The following is a 19,569-nucleotide window of genomic DNA, read 5'->3' on the forward strand; positions in this document are numbered from 1 at the left end:
ATAGGGATTCTTAAGGGGATAAATTGATGTGGCGTGAGCTGCAATGCCTTGCAGTATGATATACTTAAAATAGTTTTATCTTTAGAGCTAATTTGAAAAAATAATCTCACCTTGTAATATCCTGAAAGAAACGAGATTTCCCTGCTCATCTTTACTCATGAGGAAAAGATAACAGAGATGCAGCTGACAAGAAAAGTCACTGAAAATTCCGGTGATGTTTATTACAGTTGTAAAAAAGCACAGTGATAAGAATATTTTTCATGTGTGTGCCTTTGTGTAAACATTTAAGTACAAATAGATGTATCTGTACAGATAATTCTTTTCCCTCTATGTTGTTATGCTTGTGGGAAACAGACTTCAGAGCTGGGACTTTTCAGAATAGAAATTTATTTAAAACAGTATGATTAATCAATCACTCTACTTAGGAAAACAGGAAAGTTACAAGCCCATCGCATTTATCAGCACACTCTTTGTTGTATATTTGGGAAACAATGTTTTCAGAAAGTCCCAAACTCTGTTTTAAGTTATTTTATTCACACACTTTTTAATGGAAAGGTAACTTTTCAGAATCTAGAGACTTTTTAAATGGAAAATGTGCAATATTATCTAAGGAAAGTAGGAAGTTGATTTACTATGCATGATTTTTTCAGTTCTCTGTACACATTCAGCATGGTTATATTTTTGCTCAGGACGCATATATATTTTTTTCTGTTGAACTTTTCTCGATTGCTTTTTTATCAGGTTTACAAATCAAATCAAACAGGTATATTGCAGAGCTCTCTGATATTATTTTCTGCGCTTATAGCACAATGTATTGAATTATGCTTGCTCATGTACTGCTTCTGCTATTCTCTCCAGATTGAGAGAGAATGACTGTGGGGGCTGTAAATTCACTTGGCTTCCAGCACCACTGGTTAAATCAAGAGCCCTATTCAGACTAGAGAAGAGACAGAGCAAGTGTTCATTACACAAATCAATTTGGTCAAAAGTACAGCACAGTGGGTACTCAACCATTGCTCACATAATATTGTCAACTTAATCAAATAATGCCTAGAAGACATTCACAAGCTCTTTCTCTCTGAGAAATAACTTGATTGGTGCAGCAGGAAGAAACAGGTGCTGTTTTGATGAGTTTTTTTTTTAAATTTGATGATTGGTTTTGTAAATTTAAAATTCTAAAGAGCTGTACTGTTATGTGGGTATCTGTAAGAAACTCAATGTAGCACCTAAGTTTACTGTTGAGGCTATTTTAAACAAAAATCTATTGCTTTCCTGCTTTTTCTTTTCTTCTTGTAAATAATTCACAGCTTATTCCTTCTAGAATTAGGCTGTTTTTATTCTAGACTTAGTGTGGGCTTAAAAAATATGCAACTGATTTGTATTTGTATTCAGATTATAGAAGGATAAAGACTTGGTAAAGCTTTTTTAAGTTATTCTAATACAATATCTTAGTTTGTTCAGGAAGAGATCAGAGGTTTAGCTTAATTTTAGGCATTCTTAATGTTTATGTTTCATTTATTCTTTAAAAGCGGTGATTGAGGACAACATTCTTTTTGTAGTGGCATGATGCAAACAGCTACTCTGTGACAGCATTTAATTACGGTTGAAACAGGATTTGGGGGTGAAATATTTTGTCTACACCACCATTGTTTTGTAGAAAATGAAAGAGATTAATCAATGAAAAAGATTGGAGGGAAACCATAAAACTCATAATTCCAGTGTAAGAAAAATCATAAGACCTACTGGTATGCAAATGGAGACAGAAAAATTGTCTGGGAAGGAGAATAGAATTGGGTTTTTTCTGCCTAAATGGTGCACGCAAGTCCCTCTCTGATTTCAGGTTCACTGAACATCGTGTTTTATTAAATGTGGTGCCTTTGCCACAAGTGCAAAGGATGGGAGATGACAGTCTTGTGTCCAGTCAGGGTTAACTGGGAAATGGGTTTGTGCTAAAGAAGGAGGAAGGTCTTAAAGCATACTCCCCCTGGCCCAAGAATGTATTTCTGGATGAATACATTGCCCATTTGGATTAGAAAGGCAAAGGGATAATAATATTTTCTTCAAAGAGGAAATTATGATTTTTTTTTTTAATCCAGAAAAACACCTTATTTAGCAACTCTTTTCACTTCTATAAATTGTTTAAATTCTTGGAAAAAAGCTAGAAAGGGAAACAAAAATAATTGCTGAAGTTTGCAGCAAATGATTATTTTCTGTTAAATTAATACTCTTTGGTTAATTACAGCAATTTCTTCTGATACCTAAAATGAAGCACAGGTTGATCCTGATGCAATACACTGAATTGTGTGTTCTTTGATTGTGTGATGGAATCATCTAAAACTCTTAATGGTTCACTTGCCCAAAAAGGAGCAGCAGCTCATAAAGGACTAGATACACTCTTGACAGTGCTTCAAGGAGAGCAGTGTGAGCCACTACCTGCACTTGCATAAATAAGCACTGCAAAACAAATTTGGTTAAGTATCACGTACACCTCTTGCCAGTCATTAGAAAGAACATTTTCAAGCATTAAACTACTAGAAACTTGCAGTGTAACTGCAGCTCCTCGCTTTCCACTGCATTTAACCTCAGATTTAACTCCAGTTTTTCATTGTATTTAACCAGTGAAAATGGAAGAATTGGTGACCAATTGTGGAAAAACTAGACTCACCAAAATAAATGTATTGTGTTTTAAATTCATTTCAAGAGCTTGAAAGGTATGAAGTCATTTGAGAACTTCAGTGAAGTCTTCTAAAGAAAAGAAGATTTGTGTTTCTAGAACTGAGTTGTGATTAAAAAAGCAATATTTGGTAAAGATAAAGAATTTCTTTACAAAACAATAGATTTTAACTGTCCTGATGATGGGTTTGGTTAAAAAGCTTAACTTACATTTATAGTGAAACTGTATGAAATAAAGTAAGCTTTTGAAACACCCTGTTTGATTTGGGTTTGCTTACCTTTAAGAATGGTTTCAAGTGTAATTTATTCCAACTCCTAAGCCTTCAATAGCTCTCTGAAACATAAGGAGTTGATATCAATTTATTTCTTTGTACGTGAGATTGTGGGCTTTCTGTATCCTGTATTTATAACTACTATTATAAGTTTTAAGACTACCATATATTAAGTTTCTTTAATATTTTATAATTGCAAATATGTGGTGGAATAGAAATGAGAAAGCAGTCTGTGTCTTGACCAGAAATGGCTAAGGATATGACAGCCCTAGGTGGTGATCTGCTGAAAGAGAGAAGAGTAAATCAGTAAAAACAAATTCCCATAAAATATGTATAAATATTGCAGACAATTGAGATTCAAAGAAGAGTTATGTACAAGATGTAACTTGTTTTAGCTTCAATATTGATATTTTCTCAATATAGACTAGTGAAGCCTTTTGTTTTCGGTGTCATTTTCTTATATTTCAAAGTGGCAGAGAATTACTTCAGTTTATGTAAAGAAGCATCATATATCAGGGCATCTGATTTTAGTATTAATTTTCTTTAAATCTTTTTTATTAGCATTTACACCTTCACACAGTCCTGGTAGCTGATTTGGTAATTTCAGGGCTAAATATTAAAGTGATTATATACTTAGGCAATATTATGAGCATATCTATTTCATTTAAATTGGCTAACTCAAGAAGGCCACTTTATGTTGTTCACTTCTCTGAGCGGGAGGATATATATCCTTGCTTCTGTGTAATTTCTGTGCAATGTTTATGAGAAAGTTACACAAAACATAATTTTTATTAAAATAGAGATAGGTATCTATTGTGTAAGATTGAACAAAGTTTAAGAGAAAAGTGAGCCATAAAGAGAACTATCAAAGAATGATAATAGCTCGATTCAGGGTCTTAAATAGAGAGGAGTATTTATTCTCTGAAATGAGAAATTAAAATTGGCATATAAAGACATATTTCTGTGTGGAGATGTAGGCATGCCTCACATGATTTTCTCTGAATGTTGTCCATACCTAAATTAAATTTCACCAAGATTAAACTTGTTTAGCTCATATATATTGATTCACTTAGAAATTATTATGGAAAATTGAGCATCTCAATTCCGGACGAAGTGCCTGCAAAAGCAATCAACACTAGTTAAAGGATTCAAGTTTCAGCAACTTATTTTAACATTTATGACATAAAATGGTGCTGGGAACTTGCAGTTATGTATTAATAACTATCCATGGGAAATGGTTTTTTACATAAATAAGATTTTGTAGCACTGTCTGTCATTCTGTAGTCAATAGGATCCCAAACTTTTCATCCTGTGTTTCCCTCTAGGCAATAGTCATCAATAAACAGCTAAAACATGAAACTGTATTAGTTTTTAAAATTAAAAATACATTCTCAGTGGAACTAGAAGAAAAAAAAAGTAATACAGTAAATCAGTAGAAATGACCTTTCAGTGAAGATGACAAATGACACCTTAAACCTCAGAGCTGCAAACTAACCTGATACAGTGCTGACTGACATGCATAGGATATGCATAGGGAAAAAAAGCCAATCTGTAGTAATTTTCAAGGGTGTTGAGAACCTGCAGTTACCATCGATTTCTTACAGCACTCAGGGTTTCTATTACCCATGCTTTCAGCTCCCTGTGCTTTCGTAGCTTCACTTCTTGATGTACCTGTTTAGAAAAACAGCTTCTTTGAAAATTATTTGAACTGTCACACACTGGATTTATTATTTCCTTTTATAGCTGTAACAGTTTTGAAACATGATGCAGCAGGATTGTAGAGAAGTTTAGGAACTTTACAGTCTCATAAAAATTCCATACTTTAGGCTTTGGAAATGGAAGTAGTGTATTTTGAGGTATTTACTGGTACCCTGTAAGAAGCATTTTTTTCATGTCTGCACCTGCTGCATACATTGTGACTATACTGGAGCATATTGTACTCACATGATACCATGTGAAAAATTATGTCAAGTGACATTAAAAAATCAAAATTGTATGAAAAGAATCATACTGTCTAAAAATAAATGCTGTTGAAGTTGAGTCACTATTAGGAAGAGCAGACAAGAAAGGAATTGCTTCCTTTTAATTTAAAGCAGTGCCTTATCCAAAGTCAAAATTGTAGGAAAGAGACCCTTAAAGGCCCCCAGAAAACAGAGGAGAAAAGGACCTCTTTGTTCTGAAAATTATGATAGACATCCCGCTGATAAGAGACAGTGGATGAGATCTTTAGTAGGCAACCAGAAGTACAGTACTAACCTCATGAATGATAGGGATTTGGGGTTATTTGATGTTTTTTTGCTGCCAGATTGTCAGTTGAGATTGCTATTGGAATGTGCTGATGGCAAGTTCTCTGAATATGCAAAAGGCAACAAGAAGAGAAGTTCTCCTGGAAGGGATTCGAGTCAGGATGGAGAAACTGATGGTTAATTCCAGGCTAAAGAGAATCCTACAGAGTGAATGTGAAGTGCAATGTTAGGAAGAAGGGTTAGAGAACCACTTTTCTGTGCATATTTCCTCACTGCAGAAATCTGCCTCAGCTGGGTGATTATTACATTAATTTCCTAACTGTGGAAAAAGTTTGTCAATCTTAAAGAGGGAAAAAACAAAGAAAAGATGAGTTAAGTGTGATGTGCTGTTTTTCCCCCAATGTATTTATGAGCTATTAGTTTGTCCCTGTTACTTTGTGGAGAAGGAGTAGAGATACTGGAGAACTGGCATAGAGTAGACATCATGCTGGTTTTTAAACAGGAGGGAGAGAGAAACGTTAGTTATATAGGCTGAAGGGATGAACTGCCATCAGAGTTTCAGTCTTGGGAAAATACAAGTAAATGCATGCTGCTTTTTTCACACCTATAAGTACAAGATGAATAGTCATCATCACGAATTTGTCAAGAAAATATAGTCTTTTTCAGTGGCCTTGTGGACAAAAGAAAAGCCTTGAATGCTATGTTTCACTTTTCATGAGGCTTTGGCACTTTCACAGCAGATATATGTGTAGGCCAGCTGGGAAATATGATAAACATGCAACTCCAGCAGATTAGATGGAAAACTAGAAACTGTGTTTAAGAAGTAGCTCACTATCGAAGCAAGAAGATTTATTAAAAGATGTTCTGTAGGGATTTGTGGTGACTCAGTGTTTTTCAGTATTTTTATTAATGATCTGAATGATGGAATAGAGTGTATATTTATTAAATTTGCAACAATACCAGACTGGGAACGACTTTAAGTATATGGCAGGGCTGGTTTAGAATTCAAAATAATCTTGATAAATTGTAGGTATTCTCTGGAAAAATAAGAGGCTCTTTAAAAACATCAAATGCAAAGTGCTTACACAGTAACCAACTGCAGAAATATAGCATGAAAAAGAAATGCTGGTAAGAGAGCAGTTCCATAAACAAGATTATACTAGTTCAAAAGTTGTATATGAATTTACATTTCTGTCTTCTGCAGGAAAAACCTCAGTACTCACATAAGGAAAAGCAAGGACCAGCAGAGAACAGCTAGTTCCAATGGTAAAATGTGTTGAATAGTTGGTTTATGAGTTGTGATCTCCTCCCAAAGTTGAATTCATGATTTTTTGAGATGTGAAGGTAACTCTGATAGAGCAGTATACAGAAAAACTGAGGTCATATGTGAAAAAGCACAGACACACCTGGTTTTATTTAAATCTTCTTTAATGATAAGGCTTTGAGGGAGGTAATTGATTTATTTGTTTTGCACACAGCATATGAATTTGCTAGATGGAGTCAGGAGAGAGTATTGAAAGAGACCAAACCCCTAATAGATTAGAACTTATACTGATTGCATTGCAGACTACAGGAACGTAGCAAGACTGATGTCATATAGTAACTTCAATTAAATTTTACAGAAATATCAAACACTGCTCTTTAGATCCTCTAGCAATGATAATTCTCTTGAAATGTATTACCTATGTGTAAGGTAAATTTCATTCTAGCTCTTCGAGTCCATAGGGCTTTGAAACTTTCCTTCCTATGATTTTTGAAAATCCAGCATGTCCTTTCTCCTATGTGTATTTTACCTCCTCTGTGTTACTTGGATATTTTTGTATAAGCTTTGCATTCCAATTTCAATTTGCTGTTATCCTTCTCCAGATCTCTTAGGCATATCCATGGATTTCTGGGTGATAATAAGCTTTATAAAGAGATTGTTGCATTGTCAAGCCTTTTAATATGTTTTAAATGGTTTAGCCCTGCTAATTCTGACTTCTTTAAAGGCATTTACTAGATATGAATCTTTGATAACAGTGACTTTCTAAAATTTCTGTCTTCTAGTCCTTCCTATTCACATTCTGAGATATTCTTTGGTGAAACTGTGCATTCCAGGTTCCGTGAACAACGGTAGTAAAATCCAAAAGAAATCCTAGAAAATAATAGTACCTGTACCTATCTACTTTACCTATAATTTGTAGTTGCTTCATTTTATCATCATCCTCAGACACCTCACTAGCTTTTTCTTGGCAATATATCAGTTCAGTTTCTTGGTACAGAAGTTGCTTCTAATGTTTTGCTATGCTAATAGTGCATGATTCAACCCTCTTACTCCTTGTTTCTCATCATTTATATTAGTACAATGAACAGAAATTACTTTTTCCAATTTGCATTTATACAGTATGCTGATTATATAATTTCTACCTGGGGCATCCTTTGTTCCTGAAGCTAAACAGCACCTTCAGAATTCATTAATTCTCTTCAGATTAATCTAATTGACCTTAAATTCTTCCAGAGAATTGTATTTCAAGAGTTTTTCCCCAACCTGTTCTTATACACTAGATTTCCTTCATATTTCTCTCCTTTTAAAGCCTGAAGGTAGGAAATAATCTCTGTGGTGTCTATGGATGGAACTAAAATTGCCTAAAATAAAAAAATTGAGGATTTTTTAGGTAGGAAGAGATTAGCATGGAAGATGTTTTTGTCTCTTTACAGCTATATACTAAGTTTGGCATTTAAAGCACTAGGAATTTGTAAAAATCAACTGGTTTGTGGGACCTTCTCTGTGAGTTCAGCAAGCAGCAGATGAAGAAGTGTAGTGGCACTGACTCAGTTTTAGATTTGCATTTGAGCTGTTCCCAGTTCTTTGTTTGAAACACTTGAAAATCCTTTATTCTCTTGAAATTCCTTTATTACACACAAAAGTTTGTGCATGAATATTGTCGTATCCTGTGAAATGTAGAAGCTGCTGATAAACTGATCTTTCTGCAGAAAGAAGGACCTTTATTTATACAGGAAGTTGTGCAGGAAACTGTGTTTGCACTTCAAATTTGATAACATTTGCATTTACTGGGTAAGATGATGTTGAATTTAACTTGCTAGAATTAAATCTGTACATAGTTATTGTTCATGTAAGTAACGGATTCTATTTGAGTTTTGTTTCCTCTTTATCAGGCTTATTGGTACTAAAACCGTGGTAAAGTTTATTTTATGTAACCATTTTAATTTTAAACTGTTATCTCTTAAAAGAAATTCGACTCTAGCAGGAAATAAGAGGTTCCTTCATTTACTCTTTTGAAATGAAAAAAGAAAATCAAGTACAGCTGTAACATTGAAACACAAGAGAAAAATGAATGCTTGGAACATGACGTTGGTGTGAGAAAGAAGGAGTACAGAGATAAGAGTAACAGTTGTAAGATGGTCCTTGTAATTTCATTCAACTATTCTCTTTCCTCTTCTTGTCTTCAAAGTACCCTCTGCTAGTGCACAAAGAAAATAAGTATGCTGTTTTTACGTGCCCATGCAACATCTTTTTCTGGTGAATGTGTGCTGTTCAGGCAGTGATTAATTAGGCACTGTGTGATATAATTAAAGACCACAGATCAGAAATTTCTATAATGTACTGATAGACCAGCATTTCTTCATTTTCTTTTTTGAATGAAAGACATGATATTTTTTCCTAAGCCCTCTAGAGACTTAGAATTCTGAGGTTTCTTGTTAAATTGTAATTCTAAGCAATGTCCTTCAATTATAACATAGCATTTTAAAACTAGGGAACAATATCCCTGTAAGAAGCACCATGGTATTATCTTGTTTTTGTGAGGAAGTAAATCTGTAAAACCTTGTTTCTAGATCCCATTTTACATCAGACAACCTGATTGTACTTCTGGTCCTTTTCACAACTCAAGGCCTATTCCATAATGGTGACCATTTATCTCGATAAAATGACCCTCTGGTTCCCATGACTGCTTATGAAATGGCAACTGGGATGTGATGTGTTACCTACCTCCTGTAGAGAAGTCCTGATGGCCTCTGTGTGAAAATACTAATCTTATTTGAAAGTGTATAATTTACTTTCTTAAGGAGGCTGTTATTTTGAGATGGACGTTCCGTTTCTTCCAGTGGCAGACACTGATTAGGTTAAAGGGATTTCAACAGTGTTATAATTTACGGAGACATATTTATTATTTTTAAATAGCTAAGAAAACCAACAAAGAATAATCTCATTCCTATTCTACAGGTTATTCCCAATGCATATTAAAACCATCACTGAAAATGTATACTCCTGAGAAAAACACAGAAATGGGTTTGATTTCCTGTATTTCAGCTTCTAGTACTCTTCAGTACCTTTGAGCAGATTTCACTCCTTTTGAGTAATTTTATTTTAAGTATTTAAGCCCACCACTTGATAACAAAAATGGCAGAAATACTTACAGTGTGCTTTATTTTGCTCTACCCTTTTAGCAGACAGATGATGCAGCACAGACTGATGGCCAGCAACAGACACAATCTTCTGAAAACACAGAAAACAAATCACAGCCAAAACGGCTTCACGTCTCAAATATACCATTCAGATTCCGGGATCCAGATCTTAGACAAATGTTTGGTGTAAGTACTCACACTTTATTTATGATTTTTTTTTTTGTCTTTGCAGTATTTCTCACTTAGGTTGATTAATAATTTTCAGTAAAGATTCTCTTTGCATTTATTTATAACTAAACATCTGATTTGCTGGTCACAACTGGGAAAAGGAAATCTACTGATTCTGCTCTGTGTGATACAGATGGCTGTATTCTATGTATTGTGTTGGTTTGTATTACATTCGACGAAAGCTATCTACATTGACTTAAAGTATCGAATGCATATCATTCCTGCTTTACACATCCGGATTTATATGCCTGTATTTATTGATTGTGGAGAGCGTAACATAAAGCAGTCAATGCTTGACCTCATGAGCAAGGGACCCATATCTATAGAAGAGAGACATCGGCTGAATTTAAGCAAGAAGTCCAGGATTAGGAATTCTCATCCATCCCCACAGGAATCATAGATCTATAAGCTTCTGATTTTTTTACTAGTGTTTTTTAAAAGTCTCTTAATATTTGTTTTTGCTTAGGCTATTAGTTTCAAGTGCATTGCCTGTTTCACCTGTCTCATACATGCTATCAGTTCTAGGCTCATCACCATGAAAGGTTAGACAGTTTCTTCTCCCTGCTCTGAGAACTCTTAGGTTTTATTCAAAATGTCTGAGAAGAAATCTAGAAACAGGACTTCATTGGCTACTCATAAGTATTTGTGTTACTCTTCTGACTCTCTAGAACTTAACTCTCTTCTGAATTACAGTTTGTAATATGTTTGCAGCACTGAAGTACTTCATGGCACTATACTTCTCTCCATCTTTCGTGTCTCATTCAGATTTTTTAAACTTCTAATTTCTGAGTCTTAGCTCTCAAAAGACTAACATTGGAGAAAGGCTTGAGTTTTGTGGTTTTAGAATTACTTGCTAATGGTGAACTTTTAGCTTCTGAATTGAAAGTAAAATAAAATTGCTCTGAGTGTGAGCTGAACTATCTGATATGAAATAGGTTAACCCTGCAACATGACCATGATAGATGTCAGATGGTCTTTTTACATGGACTTAAATGCAGCAGAAGAGGATTGTTTAAACAGTAAGTCAATGTCTCCTTCTAGGTTAAAGTTACAGTTAAAACATTACCTAGGTGATGAATGCAAGATCATAAGATAAGTCAAGGTACAACACATGATGGTTGATTTTTTTCATAATCAAGTTGAAACACTTTAATAAGCTGGAGGAATGCTGTCTTTTCTGCCCTATATGTGTTTATTATATCTTAAAAGACTCCTTATTTCTACAGTTCTTTGGACTGTTGTTAGATTGCTCTTAATTTGCCTGCCTGCCTCTGTTCAAGATATTGTTTCACTTATCAGTGTTAACACTGATCCATGTTGCATGTCAATGACCTATGAAGTAACAGAAATGACCACTGATATATCACATCACAAATGGTTTCATGTCAGAAAGTGTCCTGACTAAACATTGCCAGAGTCAAACATTTATTTTTACTAAGAGAAGGCAAATAGAGCCTTTTTCTTTGGAATATAAACTGTGGTCAAGTTTTGTTTTGTGAACAATGCCTGCATGATATAGAGGGCTATTGTAAAGTCAATAGTAATAACAGTCGCTACCGATACTATAATAAAGGTGCAATTCTGAGCAGGGAAAAACCCTCAACAAGTAAATATGAATTCTAGTTTTTGAAATTATTCTCTAGTAAGATAAGAATTGATTAGGGAAGCAGTGATTAGCCCTTTTCAGCAAAGATGGAGAGAAATCCTTGCTCCTTGAAGCCAATAGCAGAAGTCACAGCTGGTTTAATCTTATTCCTGTAAAGCAGAAATAACAAAACTCCTTTACCTATCCTAGAAAACAGCTGCAAAAGGTCTTCTGAAACAAAGATTCTTCAGAGGGAAGGATGACCAGGACAGCAACATTAGTGTAGCCATTAAGCCTGTGTTGTTAGTGATGTTTATTACACTCTAAGCAGAGTAACTCAGCAGACTATTACATATGAAAAAAAATGATGATGACAGTTGGACGGAGTGGATCACAAAGAAGTAACATACTTTGTGCAGAGATAAAATTTAAAAAAAGAAATTAATTTGGGACTTTCACACCACTACGATCACAGTTAAATTATTTCCTTTTTGTCAGGTGGTTCCATTGAAGTTCATAAATGTATGAATGTGTGGGATGATAGTGATAAGTGTCATGATACCTGATATAGGGGGACCTGCTTCTGCAGGAGGGTTGGACTACATGATCTCTAAAGATCCCTTCCAACCCCTACCATTCTATGATTCTATGATACATAAGATTTAGTTGTGATATTGATCTAGCTCCTCTTCAGTGTGTCTTTTTTGGTGCTTGAATATCTCTAACTTTGTGGCACACTTGTTCCTGAAACAAATATTTGTATTACATAAACTAGAAGTGTTGAAGTTATCTTATTTTCATGTAACTTTTTTATTTCTTTGCAGCAATTTGGTAAAATCTTAGATGTTGAAATTATTTTTAATGAGCGAGGCTCAAAGGTAAGCAGTTTAATTCACCTGTGGAATATATTCATTTGTTTAAAATAGTTGTATGAGTAAAAGGAAACAACTGCACTGCTGTAAAAAGTAACATCTGAAATTCTGTGTTCCTGAAAACATCTTCTAAGCTGTCACTCAGTTACCTAAGCAGCATGAAAATCATTGGACTCATTTTATAGCTTTTAAAGGGGGTAATTTTAGCTACTCCAAACTGTCATCTGTTTTATGGGAACACTGATTTCTGCTGTCTTTATTCTTCAATGGTAATTATCTTGTTTATTTTATAAGATGAGTCCATACTTACAGATATTTGTAGAAAGGTTTGTATTAGTACAGGTATTTTTTACCCTATTGAAATGAAAGATGATAATGATACCTAATAACTATCCTCTTTAGTAATTAGCTGAGAAAATATGTGACTGTTCCCAATTATTGAAGTGCAGATGTTTTCCTCTTTAGTTAAAGCTCCAGTACACCAACCCTTTGAAAACAATCTATTTTAACATTTATGTGATTAAATGACTCCTTACTGTATTGCAAACATTTTTTTTCCTGAAAATTACTTTGCCTTAAATGCATACTTCAATTTATTCAATATTTGAGAAATAAAGCAAGATACAATGGCTATGATTGCATTACTATCTTTACCTGGTGCAAAACTGTATCCCAGTGTGCTTCACCTATGATACCAGCTACATTATAAGGGTTTATGTGTATGTTATATATAGTACCACTTTCATTTTCCTGCCATGTCAGACACTCTAGAATGTTTATCCACCAGTATTTCAGTTATCATGTAACTCTCATATATGATTTACCATTACCGTGGAATGTTCTTCCTGTTATAGACATACTGTAATCTGTCATCTTTTAAGAATCAGATATGCCATAAATCTCTCCTAAACCAGATTTTAAATCTATTAATTTTTTCCCCTTAATGTGTTTGTAGTTATATTCTAAACTTAAAACCATCACCTTATTTTTCTTTAAATAAAGAAAATAATGGAAATACTCCAAAATTGTTCTAACATTCATTAGTTAGTACCTTTGCCTGCTTGCCCAAACATAATTGGAACATTTACTGCTGTTTCAGTAAACAATCAAAATATATAGAATTTGGTGGCTTAGAATCTCCTACTCTGAATTTTATTATCATTAAATTATAGCTGCTCAATAGTGTTTACAAAAGATGTTAATTGTCCAGAACATACTCCTACTGGATAGTATTATCAATTTCAAAAAGACATCCCACACTTGCCACCTGGTTCTGTTGAAGATCTGTTCTGTTGGGGGTTGAACTAGATGATCTCTAAAAGTCTCTTCCAACCCCTACCATTCCAAGATGGAGTGAAACCGAGTGCACATGTCACAGTGTTAGTGGTTTACCCATTTGCTTAGCTATTAAATCTTACCACATCTGCATCAGACTGCGTAAGCATAAGGCTCTTTACAAGTACTTGGGGCATGAGGTGAGAAGGAATTTCTGAATCGAGGTTTTTGTAATAGTGATTTTGGAGTAGTGAAAACATCCCAGCACCTTGTGCTAAAAACAAGCTCCTAGAAAGAATTTCACAGGAGGTTTTCCTAGTTAGAGTGGTTTTCCTTGGAAGGCTTGTAATGTGACTACTTCTGTTACACACTTAAGTGTTAAGAGACTCTGAGACTTGTTAAATACTTCTGCACTCTTTGGTGTTGTGTTAGTGCATCCAAACTGCTGAAGACAGTTCAGTGATGCACCTCATTGCTTGTGTATGCTGCTTGTCATCTTGTTTAGAGTTATTTCAGGTATAGCTACGGAGTATTTTGATTTGCAGAAGTGCCCTTAGATTCTCTCAATTAAGTTTAAAAACAGGATTAGGAATTTTGTTTAATCTGATAATTTTATGTCCATTCTGTAGGATTTAAGATGCACCAGATTAAAGTCTCTTTGCTGATAGTGCTTGTCTATGTTTTCATAAAATTCCACTGAAACTGAAAGGGCTATTAAGTGGTCTCAAACTGAGTACAGGTAACAAAGCTTGCAGGATCCAAATTCAAATCTGTTTCTAGCTGCAGTTTGGCGTAAAAGAGTTGCTAGAGTTTTGGGGTTGTTTCTGTCTTGATCTATGTGTTTTAATTCCAATAAGTACTGTTTCAAAAAAATATTGCAAAAACCAACAGCAGTAAGCTCATTTTCATGCCACCATAGTTAAGAAAAATGGACTTGCACATTCAGAAAACATAACACTGCAACACTACCATGAAGTATAAAATAACTTTGGAGAAGTTAGTCTCTCCATAAAAGAAACCCAAAAATAATACAAGTTTTATCCTGCAAAAGTCTGTTTGTTTGGGGATGTAATGAGATAGCTTTGCTAGAATTGTATGACAGTATTGATGACTTTTGAAACCCTTCTTTCTATAAGAATTGCAAGAATTTCAGTATAGTTTTGATGAAGATCTTTCTTACAGTCTGTGTTAAATAAATTAGGCTTAACTCTGACAATTCTTGAAGCTATTGATTAAAGTAACATTAAAACCTGCTGGTGACTTATCTTTATCTACATTTACCACACATCTTGGAAGGACGATATGTTTGAAATATACCTTCCATTACTGTGCATCCTTTAATGCAACTCTGATGATTTAACACTACAGCTCTTCATGGAGCTGCAAATGACTTCTCTTGTGGACACAATTGTAAGGCTGCAAAGATACAGGAACATCAGCAAGTACCATTTTTATTACAGTTGTAAATTAGTGTTTTATACTTTTATATATTACACATGCGCTGTCAGAAATCTGTATATATGTATTAATATATATCTAGTATATATTAACATAAGTTTCTGCAAATAAGAGCTCCAAAGCACCTCACAAATTAAAACAGAACCTTCTCACGTATTAACTTGACAATTATTAAATCATTTGCCAGACTTTCAAAGTAAAATGAAGCATTTTACATTACCAGTTAATAAAACACACTGTGTGTTAAGCTGAAGTAGCTGTTGAATCAGATGCATGTAAAATTAATGTTAACATGTTTGTGTAGGTATTCGAATGTGTGGTGAATGCATCCGTGTTCTGTGATTGAGTTTCTGTGTCAGCAAGGTAAAGATTTGAATAAAAAATAAGAGCCTAATTATAAATAGTGTTAATTATGCAAATAAGCACAACACAAAAAAAATTTAAATTACAATAAGTATTCTTTTCAGAATCTTTGAAGTTCTTATCTTGGCTTGTGGCTCCACTTTCTTTTCCTAGTTTTTAAAAATAAGTAGGTTTTTAATCTTTCTCTTTAATTGTTTGGAAAATGTTAACTGGTAGAGCTGAGAGCTAAGCAGACTGAGGCAAAATTTTGACTAAACACCTCACACCAAATGTTTGCAATTCTGAGAAGGGGCAATTGTTCAACAAGGAGGAGATGCGAGAACAAAGACAATTGGGGTGGTTTGTGATGTTCATGGGACTTGTCTCTTTGGATTGGTGGTTTCAATGATGTTTTCTGCTGTGAAACTTCCTTAATGGCATCTTAAATTATGTACTTTTTCTTTTGAAAGAGCTTTTACGAGATGGGAGGAAGCAGTTAGACAAGTAAAATTTTAAAGTAGAAAATGGGTTTCTTAAACACAGAGTGGTACTGAGGAGGGGGATTTACCTTCTCTCAACACTCCTGGTGATTTGGGGAAAAGAGAGTTATATCCTCAGTGTCTTGTGACAAGCAAGGCCTTGGCTTTGTGCTAAAATTGAATAGAGTGGAGAAAATGTGTGGAATCAAGTGTTTACCGAAGTGCTGACAGAGCACTTGTGAGCTCAGCCTTCGGTGTGGATTTAAAAGAGGAGAAAAAGAGCAAATGTGTTTAAGCTACTTCGAAGAGAACAGAACATAAACTGGTACCGTTTACAAATGTCACTTTCTGTGTTATAAACTTGCACAAATAAATATTCTCTTTAAGTAGGTAAAATAACCAAATAGCCCACATAACTGACCTGATAGTTTCTTAACTTTTGTTTTTATTGTCACTTGATTAGTTTCTTAGTTCATATCTAATTTTTTCGTCAATGCTTGGTGTCAGTTTTGCCATAGTTTCATATTTGGTCTCCTTCGTAGAAAATGTATAAATATATCTGGGATTTTTTTCTCTGTTGATCACTATGTACATAATAATCACAACTGCAGAGAGTGAGTGAAGGAATATTGGCCTCAAAACTTATCAAATGAACTAGAGAAAGCGACATGCAGCACAACAGAGGAAAGCCTGAACTTGTCATTCAAGTTAAAGTAACACTAACAGTACTACAACCTGTAGTAGGAATTCATATATGTGTAGGAAAAAACACCTCCAAGGCAAAAACTCCACCTCTATGTAAAGCAGCTATGCAAATACCTCTTGTTATGAAACACCAAGAATGCAGAATGCTATTTGTTCAGATAACTTTGGGAAAGCATGCAAAGGCATTGCAGTGCTGATTTAAGAATGACTTCAAAGGGTTGGTGTATGTTTCTGAAATGTTTTTCCTTGCTTGATTTTTTTTTTTTCCAAAATATTTGTCATTGTAAACAGTGTTTAATTTAACTTAGCACAAAACAAAAAAAGAGAATGTTAGTAGGAAATGTTTGTTTAGCCTAATATTATAAAGCAGAATTTCATACTTCTTGAGTGCTCTCCTGCCCCACTAAGATGGGATTCTGGAGTTCTACCAGTTGCATGTTCTAAATGTGGGAAGTAATTTCCATGAATAGTAAATGAACCAGTTAAACTTATTCAATACTTTTGCATTTTTATTCCTTTATCAGTTTCTTTTCCTATTCACATCATGTGATTTTATTTGATCTGTTAATACAAGGAAGTTTATACTTTGTTCTAAAAGTACTTTTGTTTTGTTGGTGGTTTTCTTTTCTTTCTTTTCTTTTATAAAAAAATAAGTAAAGGCTGTAGAGTTTGACAAAAGTTTAAGTTACCCTAGTCTTGCATGGGAACAATGTTTCTTATGATCACAACAGCATGATTAAGTAGGCAATGTTTTAGAGTATATTGACATTCAGTGTTGAATTTTGTGCACATGTTTTTTATTTTGTTGAGATATCTGCATGTCATTAAAATGTGGTTCATTTTCTTTTCTCATTAGTTCATTTTTTTCTATGTGAAGACACTGTAATTTATTTTAATTTCATTTTCTTATTGTTAGATTTATTTTCCTCTGTAGTGACGTGTAGAAAGGTATTTTTGGTATCATTCTTTGAATTTCTCAGAGGGTATTATCTAACTAATGACAGAAAAAAAACTTTGTTCACATTTGTCGCTTATTTATTGCACATCTCAATACAATTATAATTTTTCTAATTTGCATGTTACAGAAATGAAGCAAGGACAAGAAAATATTAAATTAAAGAGAGAGAACATAAGCAAACAAGTGGTCATTGACTGAAATAATAATGTGCATGTTGTTTTCCCCCCTTCTCCCTCCTGCATGCAGGGATTTGGTTTCGTAACTTTCGAAAATAGTGCTGATGCGGACAGGGCGAGGGAGAAATTACACGGCACCGTGGTAGAGGGCCGTAAAATCGAGGTGCATGTTCAAAATATTTTCCTTTTCATCTTTTTTATAAATGTCTGCTTCACTCTCATTTGTTGTTTCAGATGCATCATTGGTGTCTTCTGTGTGCTCCCCTTTCCCCTTCCCATTGTTTATATATATATATTTATATATAAAGAGAGAGAATCTGGCCTTACTTGGGTTTTTTATTATGATTTCTTTTGTAATTATTATTATTATTGTCATTATTGCTGAAAGGTGAATGACAGAATTGGAAAGTAAAAAAAAAAGCAAAAAGAACCAAAAGAAAAAAAGCTTTAATATTTTGAAGTTATTATTTTGGATGTTTTGTAAACCGATGGGTGCAGTAGATTCCCAAAAACCAGCCAACAAAAAAAAGAAAAACAAAATTGACAAGAACAACAAAAACAAAAGTGTGACAGACAAAACAAAAACAAACAGAAGGTTGGTTTTTTTTTGTTTGTTTGGTTTTTTTTCTTTTGTTTTTTTTTCTTTTGTTTTGTTTTTTTTTTTTTTTGCTGCAGGGTTGATGTGGGATCCACAGTGGCTTTCAAAACATTCTGATTGGGTAAGAATCATCCAAAAGATGTACAAGGCAAAGAAATACAAGCAGAGTAGAGATTGACCAGTTTGAATGTTTTTAATTGTCAATGAAACCATCAGGCTACTTTGGCTGGCCGGCCTGAGCCATTGGTATCTGTTAAAAACCCCAGGCAAATGCGTGTTAATCCCACTGGATCCCCTTCAATACTGCCTCAGTCGTATTTGTTAGAATTAAAACAACAAAAAACTTACCAATTGAAAATGCTGTCGTCTTTTGAGTAAGATGTTGCATATTTTGCCTTTTCATTTTCCCCCTTCGACGGTAGCGCTTAGGGCCCTCACCAAACTCTCAGTAACCATGGTAACTGTATACATACCCATGCTGGCGATGGTGCTGAATGGTAAGTGGAGAAGTCCATCTGCCGTTTCACGTATTTAGCGCTGATATACCACGTGAATTTTTTTGACTTGTTGTATTAAGTTTTCTTGATGCTACATTTTTTTCTATATTGGTACGCCTGTAATTGAGTGTACGTTTTAAGCAAGCCTGGGAGGCACTGATTGGATTGAGGATATGACTTCGTGCACATCTTACTCAGATTGTTAACTCCATATTGTGTTAAATAATGCACCCTCTTTTTATCCTTTTGTTAGCTGTGATTTTAAAGCTTGAATGATTTTGTTAATTCTTGCAATGAAAAAGGCTCTTGTTCCAAGTGTTGAATGCTAGATGTTGCTTTTCCAATGGTACTTCTCTTCTAAAGGGTTATGTTGCACACTGCTAAAATTCATTTGTCCCTTTTTTTGACATTTTCTTTGTTTCCTTGTACCTTGTCTCTTTCCCTTCTACTCCACTGCATGTTCCTTCATATGATCTTTCTTTCTGTTTTGAGTATTTATTGTATCAGTGTTATCATGGAATACAAGCATGCTCTTAAGTCTTAAATTATGCAATACCTTTTAATTTGCTTTTAATGTCTTTTTATTAAAGTTTAAATGATATGATGTTGCTTTATTGAAATGATTTGTAAGTTAAAATGGTTATGAAAGTAAATGTAATTATAAACAGTATGATTTTGTTATGCACCTGTTGCCTTCTATAAATTAAATTGCATTTTATTTTTACATGACTAATAGCAGTAATAATGCATGCATTTAATAGTAACATGGACCCTCCCTGTTAACCCTTTCTAATCCAGTGT

The 19,569-nt window shown here is 34.2% G+C and overlaps 1 protein-coding gene across 11 annotated transcripts in view; it reads left to right on the forward strand.

The window, feature by feature from the left end:
* The window catches only part of RBFOX1 (RNA binding fox-1 homolog 1), a 1,234,970-nt gene that overhangs the window by 1,127,064 nt on the left and 88,337 nt on the right, over positions 1 to 19,569 (forward strand). For 10 of the 11 annotated variants that reach the window (XM_061991822.1, XM_061991823.1, XM_061991825.1 and 7 more), the window contains 3 exons: positions 9,638 to 9,781; positions 12,233 to 12,286; positions 17,744 to 17,836. In XM_061991822.1, coding sequence (XP_061847806.1) covers positions 9,638 to 9,781; positions 12,233 to 12,286; positions 17,744 to 17,836 — 291 coding nt within the window. The remainder of the gene's footprint in view (positions 1 to 9,637; positions 9,782 to 12,232; positions 12,287 to 17,743; positions 17,837 to 19,569) is intronic. The other variant, XM_061991832.1, reaches the window with a different exon arrangement.

This window comes from Colius striatus, chromosome 3 (assembly GCF_028858725.1).
Source record: "Colius striatus isolate bColStr4 chromosome 3, bColStr4.1.hap1, whole genome shotgun sequence".
Taxonomy (NCBI): Eukaryota; Metazoa; Chordata; class Aves; order Coliiformes; family Coliidae; genus Colius; species Colius striatus.